The sequence below is a fragment of the Chrysochloris asiatica genome, unplaced genomic scaffold, assembly GCF_000296735.1.
Source record: "Chrysochloris asiatica unplaced genomic scaffold, ChrAsi1.0 scaffold00021, whole genome shotgun sequence".
NCBI classification, from domain to species: domain Eukaryota; kingdom Metazoa; phylum Chordata; class Mammalia; order Afrosoricida; family Chrysochloridae; genus Chrysochloris; species Chrysochloris asiatica.
Genome location: NW_006408539.1, coordinates 29,143,537 through 29,166,351, shown reverse-complemented (window position 1 = coordinate 29,166,351; position 22,815 = coordinate 29,143,537). Strand labels below are relative to the sequence as shown.

Sequence of the window (22,815 nt, the reverse complement as noted above, 5' to 3'; positions counted from 1 at the left end):
GGCCGGGCGCGCTGCGGGCGCCGCGCGCTGCTGGCAGCCGTCGCTTGGACCGCGGGCTGGGTGCTGGCGGCCGCGTTTCTACTCCACGCGCGCCCGCCCGGCCTCCCTGAGCGCTGCAGCGACCAGAGGAGCCGGCAAATCCTGGCCGCGCTGGTAGGTTCCCGTTGCCGCTACTGCGGAGTCCCCGGGGTCGCCACCCCCCCCCCCACTCCCAACCTCGAACCCTGCTGGAGCCCACCGGCCCCGCGTCCCCGGGTGAGCCCTAACTGTGCGTGGATCGGGGACTCTCACGCCAGGCTCTCCTGAACCGGAACCTTCCCGGGCGTCTCCTGTGGGTACGCCCGCTGTCCCCTGTGGGTACGCTGGCTGTCTCTCTCCATTTCGCTGATATTGGTTCTTTGTGCCCAAACAGTTTTCCTGCCCAACTGCACCCATCACCCACTGATGGAAACTTTGCGGGTGCGGAGTTCTAAGCGACCGGGTCCCTGCGTCCTGTAGGGGGCAGCCGGGATGGGGACCACACCTCCGCTCCTCTCCAGTCCCCGGGCCCACTGACCCATTGGTTCTGTGATGCCAGCCCGGGCTGTGGTGTCCCTCCAACCTCGCTGAGCCCGCAGCAGAACAGCGGGGAGGGTCCCTCGCGCCCCCACGCCCTGTCTAGAGCTCCACAGTCGCCGTCCTTGGGCAGGAGTGGGTGCGCTACGCCTCTTACGGCGAGTCTTCCTGCAAGACCCAGAGCCAGGTGCACAACTAGGAGAAAAGGGATGCCTTGGCACTGTGGAGTGTAGCAGGGACTGGTCCTCAGTGGCCAAAACGTGTCTCCATCCCTAATTGATCCCAAACATCAGTAGTTCCGTAGTCTGCAAGTTTGGCTCAGAAGATTACGCACATCCAAGACTTGAATACATTTGCTGTTGTTAAGCGCAGCCCAGTTGGTTCCGACTCTTATAGTGACCCAGTATAGGGTTTCCAAGGAGCAGCTGGTGGGCTTGAACTGCCGACCTTATGGTTAGCAGTCCATTGCTTGTCCTACAGCGTCACACCAAGACCGTTGAATACATGCAAGAATCCCTAAAACCGCTTCCAAGAAAGGTGACCAGAGCAACACCTTAGGTTAAGTAGATTTAAGTGATAGCTCACCTCCTAAAACAGTGACCGTATAAGCAATTGATTTGCAAAGTCATCTATTTTAAGAAATCTTCAAGAAACATATGTGATATTTGCTGTCCAATTCCCTCCATATGGGTGGTATTTCAAGATGGTAGGGTTTCAGAACAAGGGACCAAAAAGTCTTTAAACAAATAATGTTCTTCTTTTAAAAGTGAGTCTGGAAAAATGAAACCAGTAGTGAGTGAAGTGTGCAAGCTAAAACAAGTAATGTTCCCTAACAATCTAACACAGGGAATTATGAATCCAGTAGTTCTCATTGCTTCTCTTGGTAGGACTCTTCACTGGGTTGGACTAAAAGGTTTTAGTAAAGTTGTTAAGAGTTCACAGCTTTTCTCAGGAACCCATTTAAAAACGCTGCTCAATGATTTTTTTCTTTGTTTTTGGGGAATTGATGGAGGAGCTCTGGTGGCATTGGGTCTGAATGAATCTGGAATCTGCTGGCTATCAGCGGGCTGTTTTTAAAAAACAAAACAAAAAAAAAAAAACCCACCAACTTGGTAGCACAGTTGTTACAATGTTCAGTTGCCAACTAAAAGGTTGGCAGTCGGAACCCATCAGTCCCTCCAAGCAAGAGTTGGCAGTCTGCTTCTACAAAGATTTACCACCTCAAAAACTCTATGGGGTCGTTCTGCTCTGTCCTCCAGGGTTGATACGAGTCATGGGTTTGGTTTTTGGTTTGGATTAACTAATTATAGTAAACAAAAATGGATAGTTTTCCAGGAAGGTGTTCTTATTTACAAAAAATAATATAATACAATTTTAGATGAAAATACAAAGCCAATACGTTGGTTCATTTCTTTACCTCTGGTTAAGTTGTGTGATGCTGTAGGATAAGCGCTGGACCGGAAGGTTGATTTCAAATGTAAGGTGGCGGTTCAAACCCATTAGCCACTCCTTGGAAACCCTAGACACTGTATAGTACAGTATACAGAGTTGCTATTGGAATTGACTTGATGGCACTTAACAACAGCAAGTGGGAAAGGCCTAATATGTAATCGAAGGAGCCCTGGTGGTGCAGTGGCTAAGAACTTAGCTGCTAATCAAAAAGATGTTGGTTCGAACCCACCAGCTGCTCCAAGGGAGACAGACGTGACACTTGGTTCTGGTAAAAATTGCAGCCCTGGAAACCCTATAGACATTCTGCCCTGTCCTGCTGCATTGCTGTGCGTCAGAATTGACTACACGCAGTGAGTTTGTTTTTTGTTTAACATATTACTGAAGTAATTGCTGCTCACAGCTTTCGGGAACTCTGTGGACATTGAAGCCCTTCAATGGCAGCCATATTGGGCCTGTAGCTGTGAAGTGTGTCCAGTTAGTTCTGACTCGTAGCAACCCTGTATAGGGTTTTCAAGGAGCAGCTGGTTTGAACCACTGACCTTGCGGTTAGCAGTCCACACCAGGATTCCTGGTTCACCATCCCTAAAGCTGGAGAGAGTTGCTCTGCCTCTGAAGGTCCTAAGTCCTCTTGATCACAGAAAACACCATTTAAAGGCTGTGTCTGGCTTCCTCAAAGGTGATAGTTGCTGTCTCAGGTGAGCTGAGCTGTAACTCTCACCTGTCCCACCTGTGCAGTGCTTCTCTGCCCATCTCTCCTGCCAGCATGGCCAGATCAGTAGTGCATCCCAGGTCCTGTGAACCAGCTCTGCTTAGCAAGGCCTGGCTTGCCCAGTGAGTCTAGGGGCTGCAGCCCCAAACAGGTTGGCACTGTGCTCCAAGCCAGGCTGAATCGTGCCTCTGTCTGCCGTTTTCTGTTCATTCTGCCGGCCTTTGTCCTGCTAATAGAAGTGGCTGCTAGTCTCCTGAGGGGCCCCCAAGCCCTCATTAGCTTTCACTTGGTGTGAGCCAGAAACACTATGCTGCCCCTGGAGACACACCAAGGAGGACCTGTGGAGCTGACTAGGCAGGGTCCCTGGGACTTCAAGCTCGAGTTTTCTGGACAGAGCACACACTGGGATCAGGAAATTTACAAGCTCTCTGGGACTTGGCTGCAGGTGTCTGGAGCCCCACAATCCCGGGACTGATATTGTAAGACTGGGCCAGGCTGCTGGGCATGGATGTTCACGGAGGACTTCTAGTGCCGTGGGCAGAACTCACACACACACATAGGATCAGGTAGTGTGCTTAGGGATGTCCCTCCTATCATTTCATTGCATCCCCTCACATGTGCTTTTATTGTCCCCCTTTACAGAGGGGGATACTGAGTCCCAGAGAGCCCGAGCTTACACAGTCAGGACAGTGGCTCCTGAATGTAAACCCGTGCAGACAGATGGAAGCGACTTTCCCCAGGACAATCAGTTATGACAACCCCAAGGGACAGCTCAGTCTACCACCCCCCAATTAAGTCTCATTCTCGCAGCATCTCCAAAGAGCCCTATGGACAGGTGTCTATGTCAGAGTCCGTGGGAGGTGCAAATGGCTAAGATGCTTGGGTTACTTACGGAAACTTTGGAAGCACAAGTCCACCCAGAAGAAAGGCGTGGTCATCTGCTTCCAAAAATTCAGTCACTAAACCCTGTAGCACACAGTTCTACTCTGACACACATGGGGTTGCCATGTGTGTCAACCCCTCCCCCCCCCCACACTAACCCACTGCCTTTGAGTCAATTACAGCTCATAACCACACTTTATAGGGTTTCCCAGGCTGTAAATGTTTACGGAGCAGACAGCTTCATTTTTCTCCTGCGGAACAGCTGTCTATGTTATTAGAAAGACCTAAACTCTCTTTTAGTTGTGGTTGTTGTGTGCAGTGGATTCCAACTCACAGCAACCCTATAGGGAATAGGCTAAAACTGTCCCCTAGGACCTCCCCTCTGGTGGCACAGTGGGTTAACACTGGATTGGTAACCGAAAGTTTAGCAGTTTAAACCCATCAGCAGATTGATGGGGACAAAAGATGAGGCAGTAAAGATTTTCAGCCTTAGAAAGCCCTGTGGAGCAGTTCGATTCTGCTCTGTATACGGTCACTATGAGTTAGAACCAGTGCACCAGAAGTGGTGGGTGGGTTGGCATCTTTTATGCTGTCAAGCAACTGGAGCATTGGAATGGCCAACTTTGGGGTTAGCATCCTAGTGTGGTGCTCTAGGGTAATCACTGGATGGCTCACCATGAGGCTGGTGGTTCAAACCCACCAGTGACTCCTCAGAGATCCTACACAGGGTTGCTATGAGTGGGAAACGACTCGCTGAGACTTAACAAGGCTGTAAATCTTTGCATGAGCTGAAAGCCTCATCTTTCTCTTATGGAGCAACTGGTGAGTTTGAACCGCCAACCCTGAGGTTCAAACCGACCTTGCAGCCCAATGCTTATCCTACAGCACCACACCAGGATGTAGTTGTCCACAGAAGGGAGGGAGTTGGGTGACTTTTTAGAATAAGCATTGGACTGCGAACCACAATGTTCGAACCTACCAGTTGTTCCACAGGAGAAAGATGAGGCTTTCAGCTAATGCAAAGACTTATAGCCTTGTAAACCCTATACAGGGTCACTTTGAATTGGAATAGACTTGATAGCACTTAACAACAGAACATTAGAGATTCTGTGTCACACGGCAGGCTTGACATTCTTTGTGGGGAAAGAAACTGCTGAGGCCCCAAGAGGACTCAGCATGCAGGGCACATACCCAAAGACGATGATTGTTTCCCTGAGTGTTCCCCGAGCTCCTCCTATGCACCCTTGACAGCTGTTCCGGGACCACAACGAGTTGCCTGGCAGAGTGGCTGGTTACTGTGAGATTCTGTGCCACCCAGCAGCCCGTGGAAGGACTGTTGTTATTGTTAAGTGCCATCCAGTTGGTTCTGACCCATAGCAACCCTGTATAGGGTTTCCAGGGAGCAACTGTTGAGCTTGAACCACCGACCTTGCAGTTCAAATGACTTTGCAGTCTGACACATTAACCCACAGCGCCACACCAGGACTCCGAGGAAGGACTACCACCATGAAATACAAATGTGCTTCATGCCTTGAGGAACTTAACGGTTCCTCAGAACAAAAACCAAGGAACCACAGTCCTTAGGCCTGACCTTGAGACCCTGTCAACAGTTTCCTGGACCAGAGTGGACAAACTTTGTGCTTGAGAATCATGAACCAGAACACAAACCTGGGAGAAGACGAAACAGCAAGCAAAAAGTGCTCACTCCTGGCAAGAACGAGTGCTGGTTGATGAGGCTGATCTGTGCGTACCACGAGCTCGTGTTCATGAAAACCACAGATCCACGTTACTTTCAAAACCATGCAGTGCTAACCGCAGCAGGAAGATTTTATTACCTGGGGTTTTCTATTTGTTTTCAGTTTATTTTCAATGTGGGTCCTTATGGATTGATATGTGCACACCTTTGGGCACACGGATGTACCTGTCTTTAGTCTGGCTGTTGAGGTGTCCCCATATGCTGAGAAGAGTCTGATGCAAGATTAAAACAGTGAAGTTGAAATGAATGCGTTCCTCTTACAGAACTAAAGAATGACAAACCACAGCAAGACTACTTCAACAGAGCCTCTTTCTAATGAAGCAATTTCATGATGGTCTCTAACATGAGGAGTTGTGGGTTTCAAACTCAGCAGCTTGTACTTGAAAATCAATATTTTTAAAATGCTGAGTTGAATCTTTCTCAGGCATCTGTAAGGATCTTGCAAATTCACCTTCGCCCTGGTAATCTGAGGGCCATTCTTACCCACTGCCATCAGGCCGATTCTGATCACAGTGACCCTGTAGGAAAGAGTATGGTCACTGCCCTCCATAGGGTTTCTCAGGTTGAAAATCTTTATAGAAGCGAGCTGCCGTAGCTTCTAGATCTCAGAGCAACTGCGAGGTTGGAGATGCCTAGCATTTGAGGTTAGCAGCTGAGTGCCAATTATAGATCAGGTTACTTCATTTCAATGAAGCCTTTCTCCACTTTGTTGTTGTTGTTGTTAAGTGCCATTGAGTCGGTTCTGACCCATAGCGACCCTGAACAGAGTTTCCGAGGCTGTAAATCTTTATGGGAGCAGAAAGCCTCATCTTTCTTCCACGGAGCAGCTGGTAGTTTCAAACTGCTGACCTTGCAATTCGCAGCCCTATTCGTAACCACTACACTACCAGTAAATAAATAAACTACAGTGTTGACTTTTTATTTTATTGCAATCTAAAGGACTATTATATTATATTTATAAATATGGCCAACGAGACATGTTTGTTTTTTTAATCAATCCAAAACCCAAAGCCTGCCCTTCAGGGTTTGCCAAGCTGCCAACCTTTACTGGAGCAGGCGGCCACATCTTTGTCCTGTGGAGTGGGTGGTAGATCTGAACTGCATACCTATCCGCTAATAGCTGGGCACTTTAACCATGGGGCTACCAGAGAGCCCAGTCTACAGTTCCAGAGGGGCCACAGTAGGCACAGTGAGCACCTTTTACCTTCTAAATAAGAAAGGTACTAAGTGGCAAGCCAAACATACTTGGTCCTAGAGGATGGTTGCAAAGAAACAGCAACTTTCATATGTCAGTTTTAGTAGTGATGCTGATTTAATGTGAATTCTCTTCCATGACAATGAAGGTAGCCTATGACCTCACCAATGGTTGCTGGCTGGCCTGGAACAGGGCTGGTCACCTCATGACTCTTCTTGCCCTCTATGCCTACCTGTGGCACAAAAGGCATTGCTTGATGGCTCTCTGCCCTCTGCACTATTCCTGGTCCTCTGAGCTTGCCTGCTCCTTTTAGGTGCTGGGCTTTGCCTGGGTGAGCCTGTCACCACACTGCCCTCCCTCTTGTTGCCAGGGACCTTCACTTCTAAGATGTCTCTCAAAATTGCACTCAGCTGCATCTCCTCCAGGAAGAAGTGTTCCTAGTAACCAGGGCTGCAGAGGGCGGAGCGGGACAAGGATTTACCAAGACCGTTTGGAGGCAGTACAACCAGAATGCTCCTTAGACGTTGTCTTACATGCTTTGGACATGTTATCAGGAGGAACCAGTTCCTGAAGAAGGACATCATACTTCCTAAAGTGCAGTGGTAAAAGAGGAAGACCATCAACAAGATGGATGGACACAGCAGAAGCTGCAACAATGGATTCAAACAGCAACACTGCAGCCTGGCACTGGGCAGGACAGGGCAGAGCAGGGCAGGTAATTCACACCTGTAGCCTTTGATAGTCACAAGACTCTGTGACCCAGGTAGAGGTATCTTCTACTTCTTGAGAGTTTGCTTTACGCCATTTTGCTTTTATGAAAAGACCCGTAGTAGTATCTGCTTTCGCTAACCAAGGGAAATCCAGAAAAATTTTATGTTTATGAAAAATGAAACAGTCATCGTTTGTTTTGGGGCAGCCCAACAAAGAGGCTGCTTGCTCCCTGAGCATCACCAAACTCTTTCTCTGGGAATTGCACTTAGAGGCTCAGCATTGAGTGAACGTAGCTTTGAACTGTGTCTTTGAGCACTATAGGAGGGGAGCTTCAAAGAGTTTGTGGAAAAATGGAATTGAAAGATAATGATTTTCCCCCCAAAGTGTTTTGAAGCCTCATGGTAATAATTGTATTAGGTTTTATGTGTTATTTGGTATGATTTGGTAGGTGATTTTGAGGGGACTGGGAGCACTCAAACTTTTTTCCTCATGTGTTTTAGTGGTAGTTGCTTCTTTGATTTATACTGTTTGGTTCATGGGACAATCTACTGTGGGATAGACAGCAGGGAAACCTATATGTCATCTCCATCGATGGCATCAGAAACCTATATGTTTTACCATTGTGAATACTGGCACAATGAACATGGGTGTGCATATTTTGGTTGGTGTGGTGACTTATTTCTTTAGGATATATTCCAAGTAGAGGGATTCCTGGGTCAGGTGGTATTTCCATTTACAGCTCTTAGGGGAAATACATGCCACTTTCTGTAGTTGTACCGTTGTCCAGTGCCACCAGCAGTGTCCAAGAGCTATAGTAACCCCACAGCCTGGCCGGTCTTTGTTGTTTTCTAGTTCTTTGGTCAGCCCCAGTTTTTGCTGGGGCGAGCTGGTATCTCATTGTAGTTTTGATTCGTGTTTTTTGGATGACTGATGATCAAGAGCATCTCTTCATGTGTTTGTTGGCCACTGAACGTCCTGTTTGGTGAAGTGTCTGTTCATGTCCCTTGCCTAATTGTTGATTGGATTGTTTGTCTTTTTGTTATTGAGGTGTTGAAGTTTTCCGTATAGTTTAGTGATTAGATCCTTGAGGTTTGTGATTGTCCATAGGTTCCCTTTCCACTGTTTTGGTAAAGTCTTTGAGAAGCATAAATAATTAACTTTTAGGAGGTCCAACTTCAGTTCTAAGTTACCCAGTGGTGCCTCAGAAAATAGATCTGACAATCTACTTCTACCAAATCAGCTGTGGAAGATTTTACGGAGAGCAGTTCTCTGAAACCCACAGGGTCGCCATGAGTTGGAATTGATGGGATGGTAATTGGTTTGGTTGGTCTGTTTGGAAGAGTGGCTGAAGTCCAGAACCCACTCAGGGGTGGTTGTCCCAGTTCTGGTGACTGGATCCGGCTTGGGGCCCGTAGCAAGTGGTGATCATAGCCCAGGTCCAGGTGAAAAGAGTGAGGGTGGGGTTGTTATCATTGATACCTAATCGGCACTGGTTACGAACCAAAAGGTTGGCAGATCAAACCCACCAGCAGCTCCTCAGAAACCTTATGCTATGAGTAGGAATTGACTCTATGGCATTTAACACCAACAACACACCTCTGCCCAGGGACAAAGTGGGAGGCAGTGTGGTCAGGCACAGCATGTCTTACCTTTCACCTGCTCTCCATCCCTTCCCCCAGCGCAGTGAGGCAGGACTCCCTGTGTTCCTCTCCCAGATCCAGAACCTTCCGAAGCTCTGGTCCAGGATCACCTCTGCCCATCACACCCAGGTTTTACACCTTGCTTCCCTTTCGCTTCAGTTCTGCCTGTACTTCATATATATGCGCTTTTTTTAAAGCTACAATATGCTAACACTGCAAAAAAAAAAAAGTGTCTGGAATTGCATCAAACTGTTTTAGATATCATACTGGGCTTTTGGCTTGATAAAGAAACTAAGAAATACTGAATTTCTTATCAGGTTTATTATAAAGGTCTGTGAGTCTGTAAAATACAAACTGTAAATGCAGAAAGAAAAACCTAACAACGCAGCAAATAAACCCAACACCCCATATTATTTCTGGCTTTTGTATCCTCTTACTTCCTGGCAGAATCAACCACTTACCCTCGGATCCTCACCTTATCCCCCAAGATAACTTGGGAGCCAGAGGAGCCTGGACCAGCTGCCTGTTTGCTTACAAGGGAAGATGTGGAAGCAATTAGAAGCAAAGAGAACAATTGACCCCAAGGGCCCTTCCTGATCCTTTCAAAGCTCACACAATGGTCCCAAACCTTGGAAAGAGGTCCCAGGATTAAAAATAAAAGATGCTTGACCTAAACTAGTTAAATTAAAATCCCAGATGGACACACTATGTGTAACACAACTTTAAGTGTATTGAAAGGCTGTGTGGGTGTGTACTGATACAGCTTCATTACGGGCGTTGGCTACCAAAGACAAAGCCAGCCTCAAGAGTACAGGGTGGCATTCACCAGCTCTCGGATCGAGTTCATGACTTTGTATCTGCAGAGGCGAGGCGGCAATTGCATCCATCATTGTAGACTGCCCCACCATCCAGTCTGCTGTACAAAGAGCAAGAGCAGCCAGAGTCAAATGGCTTGCCAGAGACCCCCTCCCCAGTAAACCTGGGGTCGGAGGGGTTGACATGGGCTTGGTCTTGCAGCCCGTTGTTGCAATACCACCTGGAGACCCTGAAACCTGCATCCTGACTTAAGGAGCAGAGAGCGTCTCTTCTTAAGCTGTTTGGCAACGAGTGCTTTAACCCATTACTGCTGCTGGCGTCACTGAGTGGAGTCAGACTTGTAGCGACCCCATGTGACCAAGCAGAACAGTCCCACAGGGCTTCCTCAGCTACAATATTTATGGCCAAGTCCTGGTGTGGCACTGTAGGAAAAGCACTGGACTACTAACTGCAAGGTAACGGTTCAAAGCCTTGGAAACCCTATATAGGTCTCTATGAGTTGGAGTCGACTCAATGCACTTAACAGTAACAACAGTCTTCACAGAGCAGATCACCCGGTCTTTCTTACTGAAAGCTGTTAAACATCATTGTTGCTGTTGCTGGCTGTCCATCTAATAGATTCCAACTCCTAACAACCCCATGTGATGGAGTGGAACTGCCCCACAGGCTTTCCTAGGCTGGAATCTTGATGGACGTAGATCATCAGCTCTTTCTCCCACAGGGCAGCTGATTGATGGACTCCAACCAGGACCTTTCTGTTAGTAGCCGCACACGTAACCAGTAGGGCACCTTACTCAGACCCTTAGCCTATAGTCTATACAGGTCCATAGTCCCTAAGGGACACCTTGGGGTCAGGTGTGCTTTGGAATTCCAAATCTTAAATCTGAGAAGACTTAAACCTGTGTGTCTGCCTTAGATATTGTAACCCTGTCAGCAGGGTCTTGGGCAGCGTCTGCAATCAAGCACATTAATGATTCTGCAGGAAAATGTATGCAAATGCATGCGGACCACAATGCAGAAGGTCTATAAATAACCCCCTGTCTTCTCAGGTAGGGTTTTGACACCTCTTGAGGTTAGGGAGACTTTGCTGGCAAATGAGTTTAGTTTCCAGAGCTTTTGGGATTTACATATCATTGCAGTAAAGGTACATTTTTGAAGTTTAAAGAGCAGTTTATAATCTTGCTGTTGGAGCCGTGGGCTCACGGTGGCCCAATGTGCAACAGAAAGAATCGGTGTCTGGTCCCATCTTTGAGACAGTTGCTGTCTCTGAGGCCATTGTAAATGCCACTGTGTCTGTGCACCTCTCATTGAAGGCTTCCTTCATCTTTGCTGACCGTACAGTTTGCCAAACATGATGTCCTTCTCCAGCATTTGGTCTTTCCTGACAATGTCCAACACCAGATTGGACAATACGCCATTGTGACCCATAGGATTTTCACTGGCTAATTTTCGGAAGCAGATTGGCAAGCCTGTTTCCTTAGTCTGTGTTAGTCTGTAAACTCGGCTGAGCCCTGTCTGCCAAGGGTGACCCTGCTAGTATTTGAAATACCAGCAGCACAACAGCCTGCGAGCCACCCTAGACGGGCACACTGTCAGGTAGGAAGGCGAGTGGGTGGAGGCCTTCCAGAAGGTAACATTTCCTGTTTTAACAATTTTTGTTGTTGTTATGTGCCGTGGAGTCGGTTCCGACTCATAGCCACCCTGCACAGGTTTCCGAGGCTGTTAATCTTTACGGGAGCGGAACGCCTCATCTTTCTCCCGCAGAGCAGCTGGTAGTTTTGAACTGCTGACCTTGCGGTTCATAGCCCGATTCGTAACCACTACGCTATCAAGAATTACTGGGATGGCCCCTGACTGCACTGAGGTGTCTCTGGGCACCCCCAACCAGTGGCCTGACCCGTTTGTTTCTGACCCAATGCCCCTGCATGGGATGGATTAACACTCTCCAGTGTTGGGAAACACTGACCCAGCCCAGTGTTGGATTATCCAATATGTAAGGTAAGCACATGCTTACTTGAGTTTATTTATTAATCTGTAGTGAACACGTGCACATCTTTTCAATTCAAAGATTCTGCTTCTAGACCTGGCTGGTATGTGTCTCTCTCCCCACCCCTTACTACCTTCCTGAACAATCAGAGCCTCTTCAGATCTACAATTCCTGACAGGGAGGAAGCACCTAACATGCAAGGTAAGCACAGGCTTGATTGTGCTTGCTAATCTGCAGTGAACAGCTTCACATGTTTTTCACATATCAAAGGCAGCCCAGTCAGCTAATAGAGCTATGATCGTGACTCATCAAAACCCGATTGAAGATGCGGTGAGCCATCTGTAATTTGTGCACTTCACTGATTTACTAGTTAGTGCTTACACTGTGTCTTAGTTCTATGGTTCTGCTTTAACTGAACTACCACAGCTGATGGCTTAAACAAACAGAAATTTATTCTCTCAGAGATAGCTGTGTGCCATCTAGTCGGTTCCGACTCCTGTGTAGGGCTTCCAGGAGCAGCTGGTGAGACTGAACTGCCAATTTTGTGGTTCCCACTCTACGGGTTATCGTATAGCACCACACTAGGGTTGTCCCTCACAGTCCAAATCCAGCGTACCAGCTATGGGGAAAGGTTCTTGTCTCCGTTCAGCAGATGTTGATGCAGCATTCCTTGAAGACCTCCACACATTTTGGCATCAATCAACCGTTCCCCGGATCTAGGAGCTTCACCACGCAGGGGCCCCAGGTCCAAATCATGCCCTCTACCCGGGGGCTCTTTTATTTCTGGGTGGTAGTAGTTTTCTCTTTCTTTTTTTAATCTTTGTAAAGGAAAAGACATTGCAAGGGATCAGGGCTGTGGTGGGACTAAGGGTACTGCAACACACCTGTCAGCCTCTCATTGGTTTATCACATCCGGGGAATCATCACATCATGGCCACATGACATCATTACATACTGTCAGATCACTGAGACTCAAGACCCAGCCAAGTTGACACATATTTGGGGGGACACAAGTCAGTCTATAACACCCTGTCTAGCCCAGTCCTTTGATTGACTCACATGGAGATGGAAGAAGAGGTGTTTCCAGCCTCCCCTCTTCTAGGATATGGTTTCTAATTGCTAATGCCTGTGTCACAGAGAAGAACTACTCTGTAAGGTTTCTGAGCTGTCATTGTACAGAGCTGTCATCGCCAGCCCTTTCTTAGGCCTCACCACGGGCTAGATTCAACCCTCCAACCTTTAGGTTAATGGTGGAGTGTGCACCACCTCAGGACACTGTCGGCCTCCGGAGGGCAGGGGCTGAGCTTGTCCCATGTTGTGACCAATTCTTCCCTTTTTGCAGTGCCGGGACTACTTGGGCGGCGTGCTCATGGGGGACCTGTGCGAAGACCTGTGTGTGGCGGGTCAGCTGGTGTACCAGCGCTGCCTGTACTATGAACGAGGCAAGAAGGTCCTGCAGGCCGACTGGCGGGGCCGGCAGGTCATCCTCAAGTCCAAGAAGGAGGCCTTCTCCAGCTTCCAGCCCCTGGGCCTGCTGGATGAGGGCCAGGGCGTCCCTGAGGCCGAGCTCCTGCTGCTGGTGGCCGGCGAGGTCCAGAGCACGCTGGGTCTGCCGCTGGCCAACGGCAGTCTGGGGCTGCTGTGGCTGGGCCCGCGGGGCCCCGGCTGGCGCGAGCACGTGGCCAGTCTGTGGGCTCTGTTGCAGCAGGAAGAGTTCCTGTCCCTGAGCCTGCTGCGCGGGCTGAGCCGCCACGTGCCGCCCGTACTGGGTTCCTGTGGCCACTTCTACGCCGTGGAGCTGCTGGCCGCCGGCAGCCCGCACCTGCACGCACTCTTCCCGCTGGGCGAGGCGGCGCGGGCGCGCGGGGGCCAGGCGGCGGCCGTGGGCAGCATCGCGCTCAGCTTCCTGGACATGGTGCAGCACTTCGAGCAGGACTTCGCCCACCGCCTGCACCTCTGCGACATCAAGCCCGAGAACTTCGCCATCCGGAGCGACTTCACGGTGAGGCCCGGCCGGGAGGGTGACGCTTTGGGACTGGGGGTGGCTCTGGTGACATACCCAGACCACCGCATCTACCCACCGCTTTCCTTAGGGGTGCGGATGAACAGACTGAGGGAACACACCCGCCTTCCCCTGCGCGGAGTAGAAGGGACTTGGATTAAAGCTCAGAAAGCCATCCTCAGGGGCCACGTTTCTACCGTGCGGCTGAGGACTTCCGCCACTTGGGGGTCTCTGCTCAGACCGCCTGGAGTTACGCAAACACGCACCTCCTCTCAACACGTTTTTTCCTGGAGAGGGTCTCTGGTTTGTGTCTATTCTGTGCGTGATATTTCTAGAGGGCCAGGCAGAACGTTGGTACTTCCCGCTGGGAACCACCTGTCTCCCCTCCCCCAAGATGCTGTCATGGAGTTGTCACCTGCAGGAGAAGGGTGAACATCTGCTCCCCATTCTTGGGTGAAGCAGATGGAGGAACAATAACAGCAAGAGAGACACTTTTAAAAAATAAAATAACAAGCTAGCTGCCTAAGTCGATTCCAACTCATGGCGACCCTGTGTGTCAAAGCCGAACTGTATTCCATTGGCTGATGCTTTGGAAGCAAGTTTCCAAGCCATTCTTCTGAGGCACTGCTGGATGGACACGAACAGTGAACCTTTCAGTTAGCAGCTTAGTGCCTTAACCATCGGCCCTGTTCCAAACACGGAAACCAAATCTATTGCTGTCCAGTGGATTCTGACTTAGGGCGACCTCGTATGTTACAGAATAGACTGCTCGGGGTAGGGGGGGAGTGGGGGTTCTTGGCTGTGATCTTTGAAAGTGGATTGCCAAGTCTTTCTTTCACAGCACTGCTGGATGAACCTACCCCGTTGGTTAGGAGCCTTTGCACGATCTGCATCACCAGGGAACAGGGACTCAGTGTTTTATTATACAACAGGCCTCTCCTTCCCTGTCAGATGACAGGCTTGGCGTTCTGGGCACCCGAATGCTGCTCAGACTTAGAGAAGAAGAGAATAATGATGCCAGAGTCACCTCAGGGGACATGGTGATGGGACAAGTCTGACACCATGGGAACCACGATTACAAAACATGGGGAGCAGAAGGCAGGCAACGTTCACTGCCCACCTGGGTGTCTTAGGCCTTTGGTCTAGAAAACGAAACTTGCGTCCATGCAAAGCCCTCTCTGGTCAGGCCATCGTCATAGTGGTCTCTTGTGTTGTCCCACCACCCTGGCCCTGGCTGCCCTAGATACAGACATGCGTTGGGCATATGCACGCCGAGCAGGGGTTTCCAGAGTACTAGCTGGCAACAGTTTGGGGTCATGAAACAATGCCGTTTCCAAGTTCATTTGCAAGCATTGTGTCTCAGGAGAAAGATGGGGCTGTCTGGGAAACCCCAGATAGGGTCGCTGTGAGTCAGAATCCACTCATGGACAGTGGGTTTGGGCTTGGGTACATTCTCCAGGTGACCGGCTGGGTTTAGTCAGTCCTCTTTCCTCTTGTTCTAGGGCCTCCTTTTTCCATGGAGGACAGATGAATTCTCCTGGGTCTTTCTTTTCTGATCCCAGGATGGAGTATGCAGAAGATAGAGTAGGTTAGGCAGCCTTACACAGAGAGTCTGAGACGGTTATGCACGTTTTTGTTCTGGAAGGTTCTTATCTCAGGTCCTTAGGCTTAGACTTCCAACACATGTGCTCCATTCCACGTCCTACACTGAAAAGTATATCATAGATCTTGGCTGTTCCAGGGAGATGGGAAGAAAACCATCAGAAATAGGTGTGACAAGTCACACGGAGCCAAAGTCCACCAGGGGGTCTGGGGAAATTGCCAGAGACTATCCAAAGAAGAGTCTTTCAGCCACAGCAATAAATTATAAAAGGCTGCAGACTCATTAGCATAGCATACCCCTCGTTCCTCTTGAGTGTACTGCCAGGGTAAATTACAAGATTGCCTATTTATTTTGGCCTAATCACAAGATAAGAAAGATGGATTGAAATGCTCAGTTCTGCTTGCTGTGCCGGAAACAGTAATTAGATAAAGCCCTTCAGTACAAGGGTTCCCTATTTTCATTCTAGCTTCTTGATTTTCAGACTTAACCACGTATTTTTACATAGCCTATTTTCCCCTGGTGGTGCAGTGGGCCAAGCATTGGACTGTTAACTGAAAGGTTGATGGTTCAAACCTACCAGCAGCTCTGTGGGAGAAAGATGTGGCCATCTGATTCGGTAAAGATTCACATCCTCAGAAACGCTCTGGGGCAGCTGTGCTCGGTCCTATAGGGTCACTGTGACTGGACAGCAGTGGGTGTTTGGTTTCCTCCTGTTGTGCTTTACTGAACTCCCTCCAGGAAGCTTCTGTGTCTCTCAGCATCGATCTGGAATGAAAAACAGACAAGCCCCTGTGCGTTTGCCTCCCAATGGTGTGTAGAGCTGGGAGGGTGTGAGCACAGACAAAGACCCCTTTCTGTGATGCTGGGAAGGGCGGAGGAGGAGGGCCTGCTGGGATACTGGCCTGTGAGGGCTTGTGGGATACCACAGACCCCATCTAACACAGCCTTCCTAACAGCTCTGTAATCCCTCAAAGCTACAAACGGCAAGATTTGGGCCAACTCCAGGTTTTCGTGGGTTGAGCTCATCTCTTTTAATTTTTAAATTTTATCCAGGTGGTGGAGAAAAAAAATCTGCATAATTTATAGATGATTCTATTTTTCAGTTGTTGACGTCTGTTTGATCTGGAGCCAGGGAGATAGACCTGAAATTCCAGGGCATGCTGACGTGGGATCGAGTGTTCCACACTGTTGGAATAAAAAGGCCGTACATTATCACACGCCTGACCTGAGGACCCAACTCCGCTGAGTTCCCCATCCCCGCCCCCGTTACCTTCCCTAGGTAATCAGTGGAGACCTCTGCGACCCTCTAAGAGACCCAGCGACTCTGTGGGTTAAGCATTAGCCTACTAAGCATGAGGTCAGGTCTGCAGGTCAAATCCACCAGCTCCTCTGTGGGAGTAAGCTGAGGCTATCTGTTCCTGTAAAGACTTCCTGTCTCAGAAATCCTGAGGGGCCTTCTCCTCTGTCCAGTAGGGTCATCATGAGTCAGAACCGATGGCTGTTACCACAACCTGACCTCATTTTACGTTCACACTCACAGTCCTGTCCTGGGAGCACAGTCCCATTTTACTACTGACATTTATAGGGATTGGTGAGGGTGGATGCAGGGAGAGGATCTACAGCCCGCAACTTGAGTAATCCTGCTCCTTGAAGGTCAAAGACCAAAGAGATAAAGGTGTGTGGAGGGGAAGTCACTTTCAGGACATGTCGGAGATTGTTTGTTCTTGCTGTTGTTGTTAAGAGTCATCAAGTCACTCCAACTCATAGCAACCCTGTGTGGGATTTCCGAGGAGCAACTGGTGAGTCTGAACTGCCAACCTTTCAGTTCAAACCAACTCTACAGTCCAGTGCTTAGCCCACGGTGTCCCGCCAGGCCTTAGAGATGGCAAATGATGTAGTTCCCAAGCCCTGGGCTAGAGTGGCAGCCAAAGCTCGTCAGTATCATCAATGACATTGTGTGTGTAGGGAAAAGTAAACTTACAACAAAAGGACCTGGTGCGGTTCTTTCCTTTGAGCTAGCAGAGTTGTGGTGTTGGTGTGTGCCAGCGAGTCGATTCTGACTCGATGTTATCCAGTAGGGCAGAGTGGAGCTGCTCTATCAGAACTAGGTCTTTTCTTTCCTGGAGCTGCTGGATGGATTTGAACCGCTAACCTTTTGGTTAGCAGCCGAACACCGAAACATCTTGCAGAGTTGTATAATCAATCACTTGCCATTTGGCCAACAACAGCTACGGTGATGGGCGCAGAAGTAGCTGAGTGGGGTCAGGCTGTACCGAGTCCCGTGCGCCATCTTGGGAGCCATGTGTTGTTTGATTACAGGTGGTGGTGATTGATGTGGACATGGTCTTTTTCGAACCTAAAATGAGGGAAATTCTGGAGCAAAACTGCACGGATGATGAAGACTGTAATTTCTTCGACTGTTATTCAAAATGTGATTTGCGGTTGCGCAAGTGTGGAGCCCACCGAATCAATAGCAATCTGCAGGTAAGTGACTCTGCCACAGCACTGGGCTTGGGGCGGGTGTGTGGTCACAGTGTGGTGGTCACAGCTTCTAGACTCAAGCGGTTCCCTAGGGCCATGTCTTCATTTCTTAGGGCTACCATACGCAAGCACCACAGAGCATATACAGGTTTTGCAGGTTCTGTGTGTTTTACAAATTGAAGGTTGTGGCAACCCTGCGTCCAGGAAGCCTGTTGGCGCAATCTTTCCAACAGCATGAGCTCACTTTGTGTCTGTGTGTCCATGTTGGTCATTCTCACAGTGTTTCAGACTGTCATCATGCTGTTGCTCACTTCACAGATGACACTCTAATGTCAACATGGCTTTTGTATGCTCTGGGAAACCAACAACGTTCACGTGACTCCCTTTATTGTGGTGGTCTGGAATGGAACCCACAGTTATCTCTGATGATGTCTGTCTATTATCACAACAGAATTTTGTTGTCTTGAAGTTCTGGAACCTGGGAGTCCAAACCCATATGATGAGCTCTCTGAAGCCTTTAGGCGAGATCCTTGTCTCTCTGTCTTAGTTCTCTCATGCTGCTTTAGCAGAAATACCACAGGGCCAGCGGGTGGAGGGCGACGTAACCCCCAGAGATGTATTCTCTCACACTGTGGGAGGGTGACAGTCTGAATTCAGAGCAACCACTTGAAGGCCTTTGTCTCCTTTCAACCTCCATAGGCCCCGTATGTGTCTTGGCATCAATCTTCCTCTGGACCTAGGAGCTTCATAGTGCAGGGCCCCAGGTCTAAAAGGCACACAACACTCCCAGGTCTTCTTTATGGGTGGTGTTAGGTCTCTCTGAGCTCTGCTCACTTCTCTCGCTTTATGTCTTGTAAGTAAAGTCTGCTGTGGTTCACACCTGAGGGAGACTCCCCTTACAGGGGGTCAGGACTGTGATGGGACTGAGGGGTTTGCCTCCCACCCTTAATCCTCTTACTAGTGTATGACACCAGATCAAATCATGAGGGGTCATCACATAACTGCCAAGACACTAAGGTCCACAGTGTAGCCAAGCTGGCACACTATTGGGGCACATACAGCCCAATCCATGGCAGTCCCCCTTCTGGTGGCCCCTGGCTGCCTCTGTCCTCCAGGGCCATCCTTCCGTGTGTATCTGTGTCTCTAAAGACACCAGGCACACTGGACGAGGACCTGCTCTATTCCAGTCGAGAAACTGGTCACACCTGCAAATTGTACACCCATGTTGACACGTCAGGGATTCCTTAGGACTGTGTTCCACTCAGGGGCCACGCTCTCCAGCACTTCTCCTGGATCAGGTTCATCTTCTCCCTCATGTCTGTAGAGGTGTGGTTCCCAAGAGCCCCCTCTTCAACCTCTACCTCAGGGGTCCACTTCAGGAACCAACCCAAGACTAGGGGCCTGTGCTCTGAGGCTATAAAGAGTTCCTATGAATGGATGTAAAACTCCTCTACATATTAACGTGATCAAGATTTGGGCAGAGGCTAGAAACCTGACCATTCACTGAATCAAACAAAACAAAACAAACCCACTGGTATTAAGTCGATTCTATTTTTTCATGAATTTTTTGAAGTCGCTGTGTGTGGTTAGACGAGATGGAAGTTGGGAACTGTGTGCCTTCTGTACTACCGTTTGTGGAGAAGAAAAGAAAGAGAAAATCCATGTGTGTGGAGGCATATGTAGGACTCCTGGTGTGGTGCTGTAGGATTAGCACTGGACTGTCAACCACAAGGTCGTCAGTTCAAACCCACCAGCCTCTCCTTGAAAACCCTATTCAGGGTCACTGTGAGTTGGAACCGATTCAATGGCACTCAACAACAACAACAACAGCCTTGCATGTGCCCAGACTCTCTCCAAAAGGCACTTGGGAAACTGATTGTGGGGCATGGGGCTGGTTGTTGGGTGAGGTGGAGACTTCAGGAAATTTTAAATTTTGTGTATGAAAATGTGCTACCTACTCAGAAAAGAAATACCAACATTTGTCTTGAAGAAGAATCCATTGGGAACTTGAAGCCAAAGCTATTAGTCTTCAATGAGACAGTAGCTTATGAAATGGATACCTTTGTCAACGGGTCGTTCAGAAAGTGCAGTGTATTTAAATAAAGCACAATTCATCACCAGCAGTTCTCCCCACAGGGCGGAGGCTACACAGAGAACGTGGGAATATTGGGACTTTGATGAGACTGTCAGCATCACTGAGTTGCAGACCTTATTTGAATCAAAGAAATCATTTCTTAGTTTTTTTATTTCTGCTTCTCTAAATAAACAAAACTCCTTCCCCTCAAATGTACCTTCTTCATAGAGTCGCTAATGGTCATAACCCAACTTCCATATTGTGTCCCTTGTCCCTCAGTACCACCTAGTGGGGGCTATCCTTGTCACTATGGCCATTTTAAGGATTAAAGAATGGGATTCTACTGTCCCTACCTGTGATCCCTGTTCCTTGTTCTCTTCAGAAACTGTTCAGTCCTCTTTGGAGTGCCCCCACACTTTCCTGGTCCACTGTGAGACTAGAAGGGGAGTTCCCCCCCACACACAGGTAGCTTTCTCTTCTCTAAATAAGGAGTTAGCAATAAGTTAATTCACACTCTTAATGATTTGAAGTGTGTCATAGGGAATTCAATGCTTGAGTTTTCAGAAGCAAATTTCTTCTGAGACACCTTGTGGGGGACTCAAACTGCCAACCTTTTGGTTAGAGCTGAGTGTGTTAAGCATTTGCACCATCCACGACTCCCTTCCTGGCTGAGCACAGTGCCTGGTGTTGGGCCGGTTATGTTCCAGGAGGCGAGGAACAGTTAGAACCCAGGATTCTGAGACCAGCTCCCTACGAAACTGGGGTGTGAGAAAAAGCATAGTCACCGTGAACATTTAGATCGAAGATTCTATAAAAGAAAGCCAATCAAACGAGGAAAAATGACTAATAGAATGCCAAATTCTCATGGAATCCAGCCATTCTGGTTCCCTGGAGGCTGGCTGAACCCCTGAAATCATCTTTAAACCTTAAACTTCCTTTGAAGTCTTAAAATCAATCAACAGTTTAGATTCACTAATCAGACTGTCTACCTGGAGCATTGTGCCTTCTGAGAACTATCTGTTGTTGTTGTTAAGAGCCTTGTATTTGGTTCCGACTCATAGTGACCCTGTATAGGGTTTCCGAGGAGCGACAGGTGAGTTTGAACCGCCGACCTTACGGTCTGGTGCTGTACCCCACAGCACTGAGTTCACGCTAATGGGGAGGAACAGGATGGCTGACCAAGGGGAAGAATGCTGTCCCTGTCACTCCCGGCGCACGTAGAAACAGTGAAGTGCAGCAAAAGACAAACCAAGGGACTGCAGGAAGGAAGCCGCTTGCTCCCTAGCTCGGGGAGCTTGGAGGGATGGTTTTCTGAGTCGGTCACCTGCCCATGCTCTGTCCCTCAGGTCGTCTGTGACAAGATCTTCCGCCACTGGTTTTCCTCACCTCTGGAGGACTCTGGGGTCTCCTTCCAGCTGCAGCGGCAGTTCCAGGAGGTGGTGCGGGAGTGCGCAGATCCCGGGGACCCCGCGCCTCCCCACAGAGCAGCCCCCAGCGTCTTCTGGAAGCTCCGGAGCCTGTTGAAGGCCCTGGTGCAGGAAATGCAGGCAACGGAGCCCTAGCTCACCCCGGCCTTCCCGGTGCTCACCTCTGGGAGGCGGTCATGGGCGGCTGTCTCCTGCATTTGTCCTAAGGATGAGACTAAGATGCCATTAGGATCTTTTGAAGTGTGCAACTCCTTCCGACCTGGCCAGCTGTGAGTGTCTCTCGGTCCTGTCCTGTCTCGGTCGGTCGGATGGGCTCTGCTTGAAGACTGTCCCCACTTTAAGGTGAAAGGAGGGAGAAGCGGTGCAGGATGATTTCACACAGGAGGCTCTCGTCAGAGACCCACCCTAACGCCTGTGTGATTCTTCTCTGAGGCCACTGTTTGGACATGGTTATCCAAATGAGTGTCCCAGCTGTCTTGGTCTCTGTCACCACATTTAAGAAAGTGTGTGTGCACTCAGATGTGAGTGAGAGATCTGTGCTCCCGAGTGAGTGTCCCCTTGTGCACAGGGGAGTGTGTGGTATATGCTGGGGCGGGGAATGTGGATTTTCAGCATGTCTGTCCTCTGGGAGAACCTCCCAGCTTGCAAAAGAAAAGTCTCCTTTCTTTTGGAAATGTAATACAATAAAAGTAAAACGTTGCATCTTGAAGGAATGCCATTTGTCTGTGTCCTGGCAGCTTGCAGGCTTTCTCAATGGAAGGAATCCACCGATTTCATGGCTTCTGCTTTTAGCCAGCACTTCACCACGCCATGCCATGTGGTGTCCTTGGAGCAGGGATGGTGTGTCGGCTGAGCACAGAGCTGTGGGTCTCATGGACTAAGCTGGGGCCTTGACCTCAGGTAGGAACAGGGACACATCCCGGGCCTGAAGTCCTGCTCCCCAGAAAAGACCTGACTCTGTGTTAGTGACAAAATGCAGGGGACATAAGAGGCGACACGTGTGGGGCCCATGAGGTCTTTATTTCTGGGGAACACACCTTAAGCACTCTTCAGTACATGGTGGATGCTTGTAAGTAAGCAACGAACAGTGCTCTTCCGAAATGACAAGGGAAGAAATGGAGCACAGAGTGAAGGCAAGAGAAGGAGCTGTGCCAGCATCTATGGAGCAGAGAGGGCGATGGGAAGCGGGTGTTCGAGAGAGCAGAAATCCACAGCCCCTTTCTGATTCAGACCACCTAAGACAGGCAGCGCCCTTAAACAAATAATAAATAAGGGGGAATCTGATGCAGACCGTGCAGACCTGGTCAGGAGTTCAAATCCCTGTGGGCCCAAGCGTTGCTGACTGACCAAACCATAGGCTCTGAGGATCAGACTTTAGCCACCTAGCAGACATAGCAAAATGTCCCTTATCTGATTATTCAATTTTGCTGGTTAGTAATTCCATACATGAGCCCTGGATACCCACAGATAAACGTAAAAACCTTCCGTAAAAGCCGAGACTGTAAATTCCAAAAAGGCAAAGTTT

General features: G+C 49.1%; 2 protein-coding genes across 2 annotated transcripts in view; one reads left to right on the top strand and one right to left on the bottom strand.

Moving 5' to 3' along the window:
• FAM69C (family with sequence similarity 69, member C) overlaps positions 1–21,425 on the top strand; it is a 22,279-nt gene extending 854 nt beyond the window's left edge. The window contains exons 3-6 of the mRNA XM_006837590.1: positions 2–153; positions 13,046–13,705; positions 17,628–17,792; positions 21,210–21,425. Coding sequence (XP_006837653.1) covers positions 2–153; positions 13,046–13,705; positions 17,628–17,792; positions 21,210–21,425 — 1,193 coding nt within the window. The remainder of the gene's footprint in view (position 1; positions 154–13,045; positions 13,706–17,627; positions 17,793–21,209) is intronic.
• The window catches only part of LOC102813759 (chromosome unknown open reading frame, human C18orf63), a 141,116-nt gene continuing 139,722 nt past the window's right edge, over positions 21,422–22,815 (bottom strand). Inside the window, exon 12 of the mRNA XM_006837589.1 lies at positions 21,422–21,625. Within this exon, the coding sequence (XP_006837652.1) occupies positions 21,422–21,625 (204 nt within the window). The remainder of the gene's footprint in view (positions 21,626–22,815) is intronic.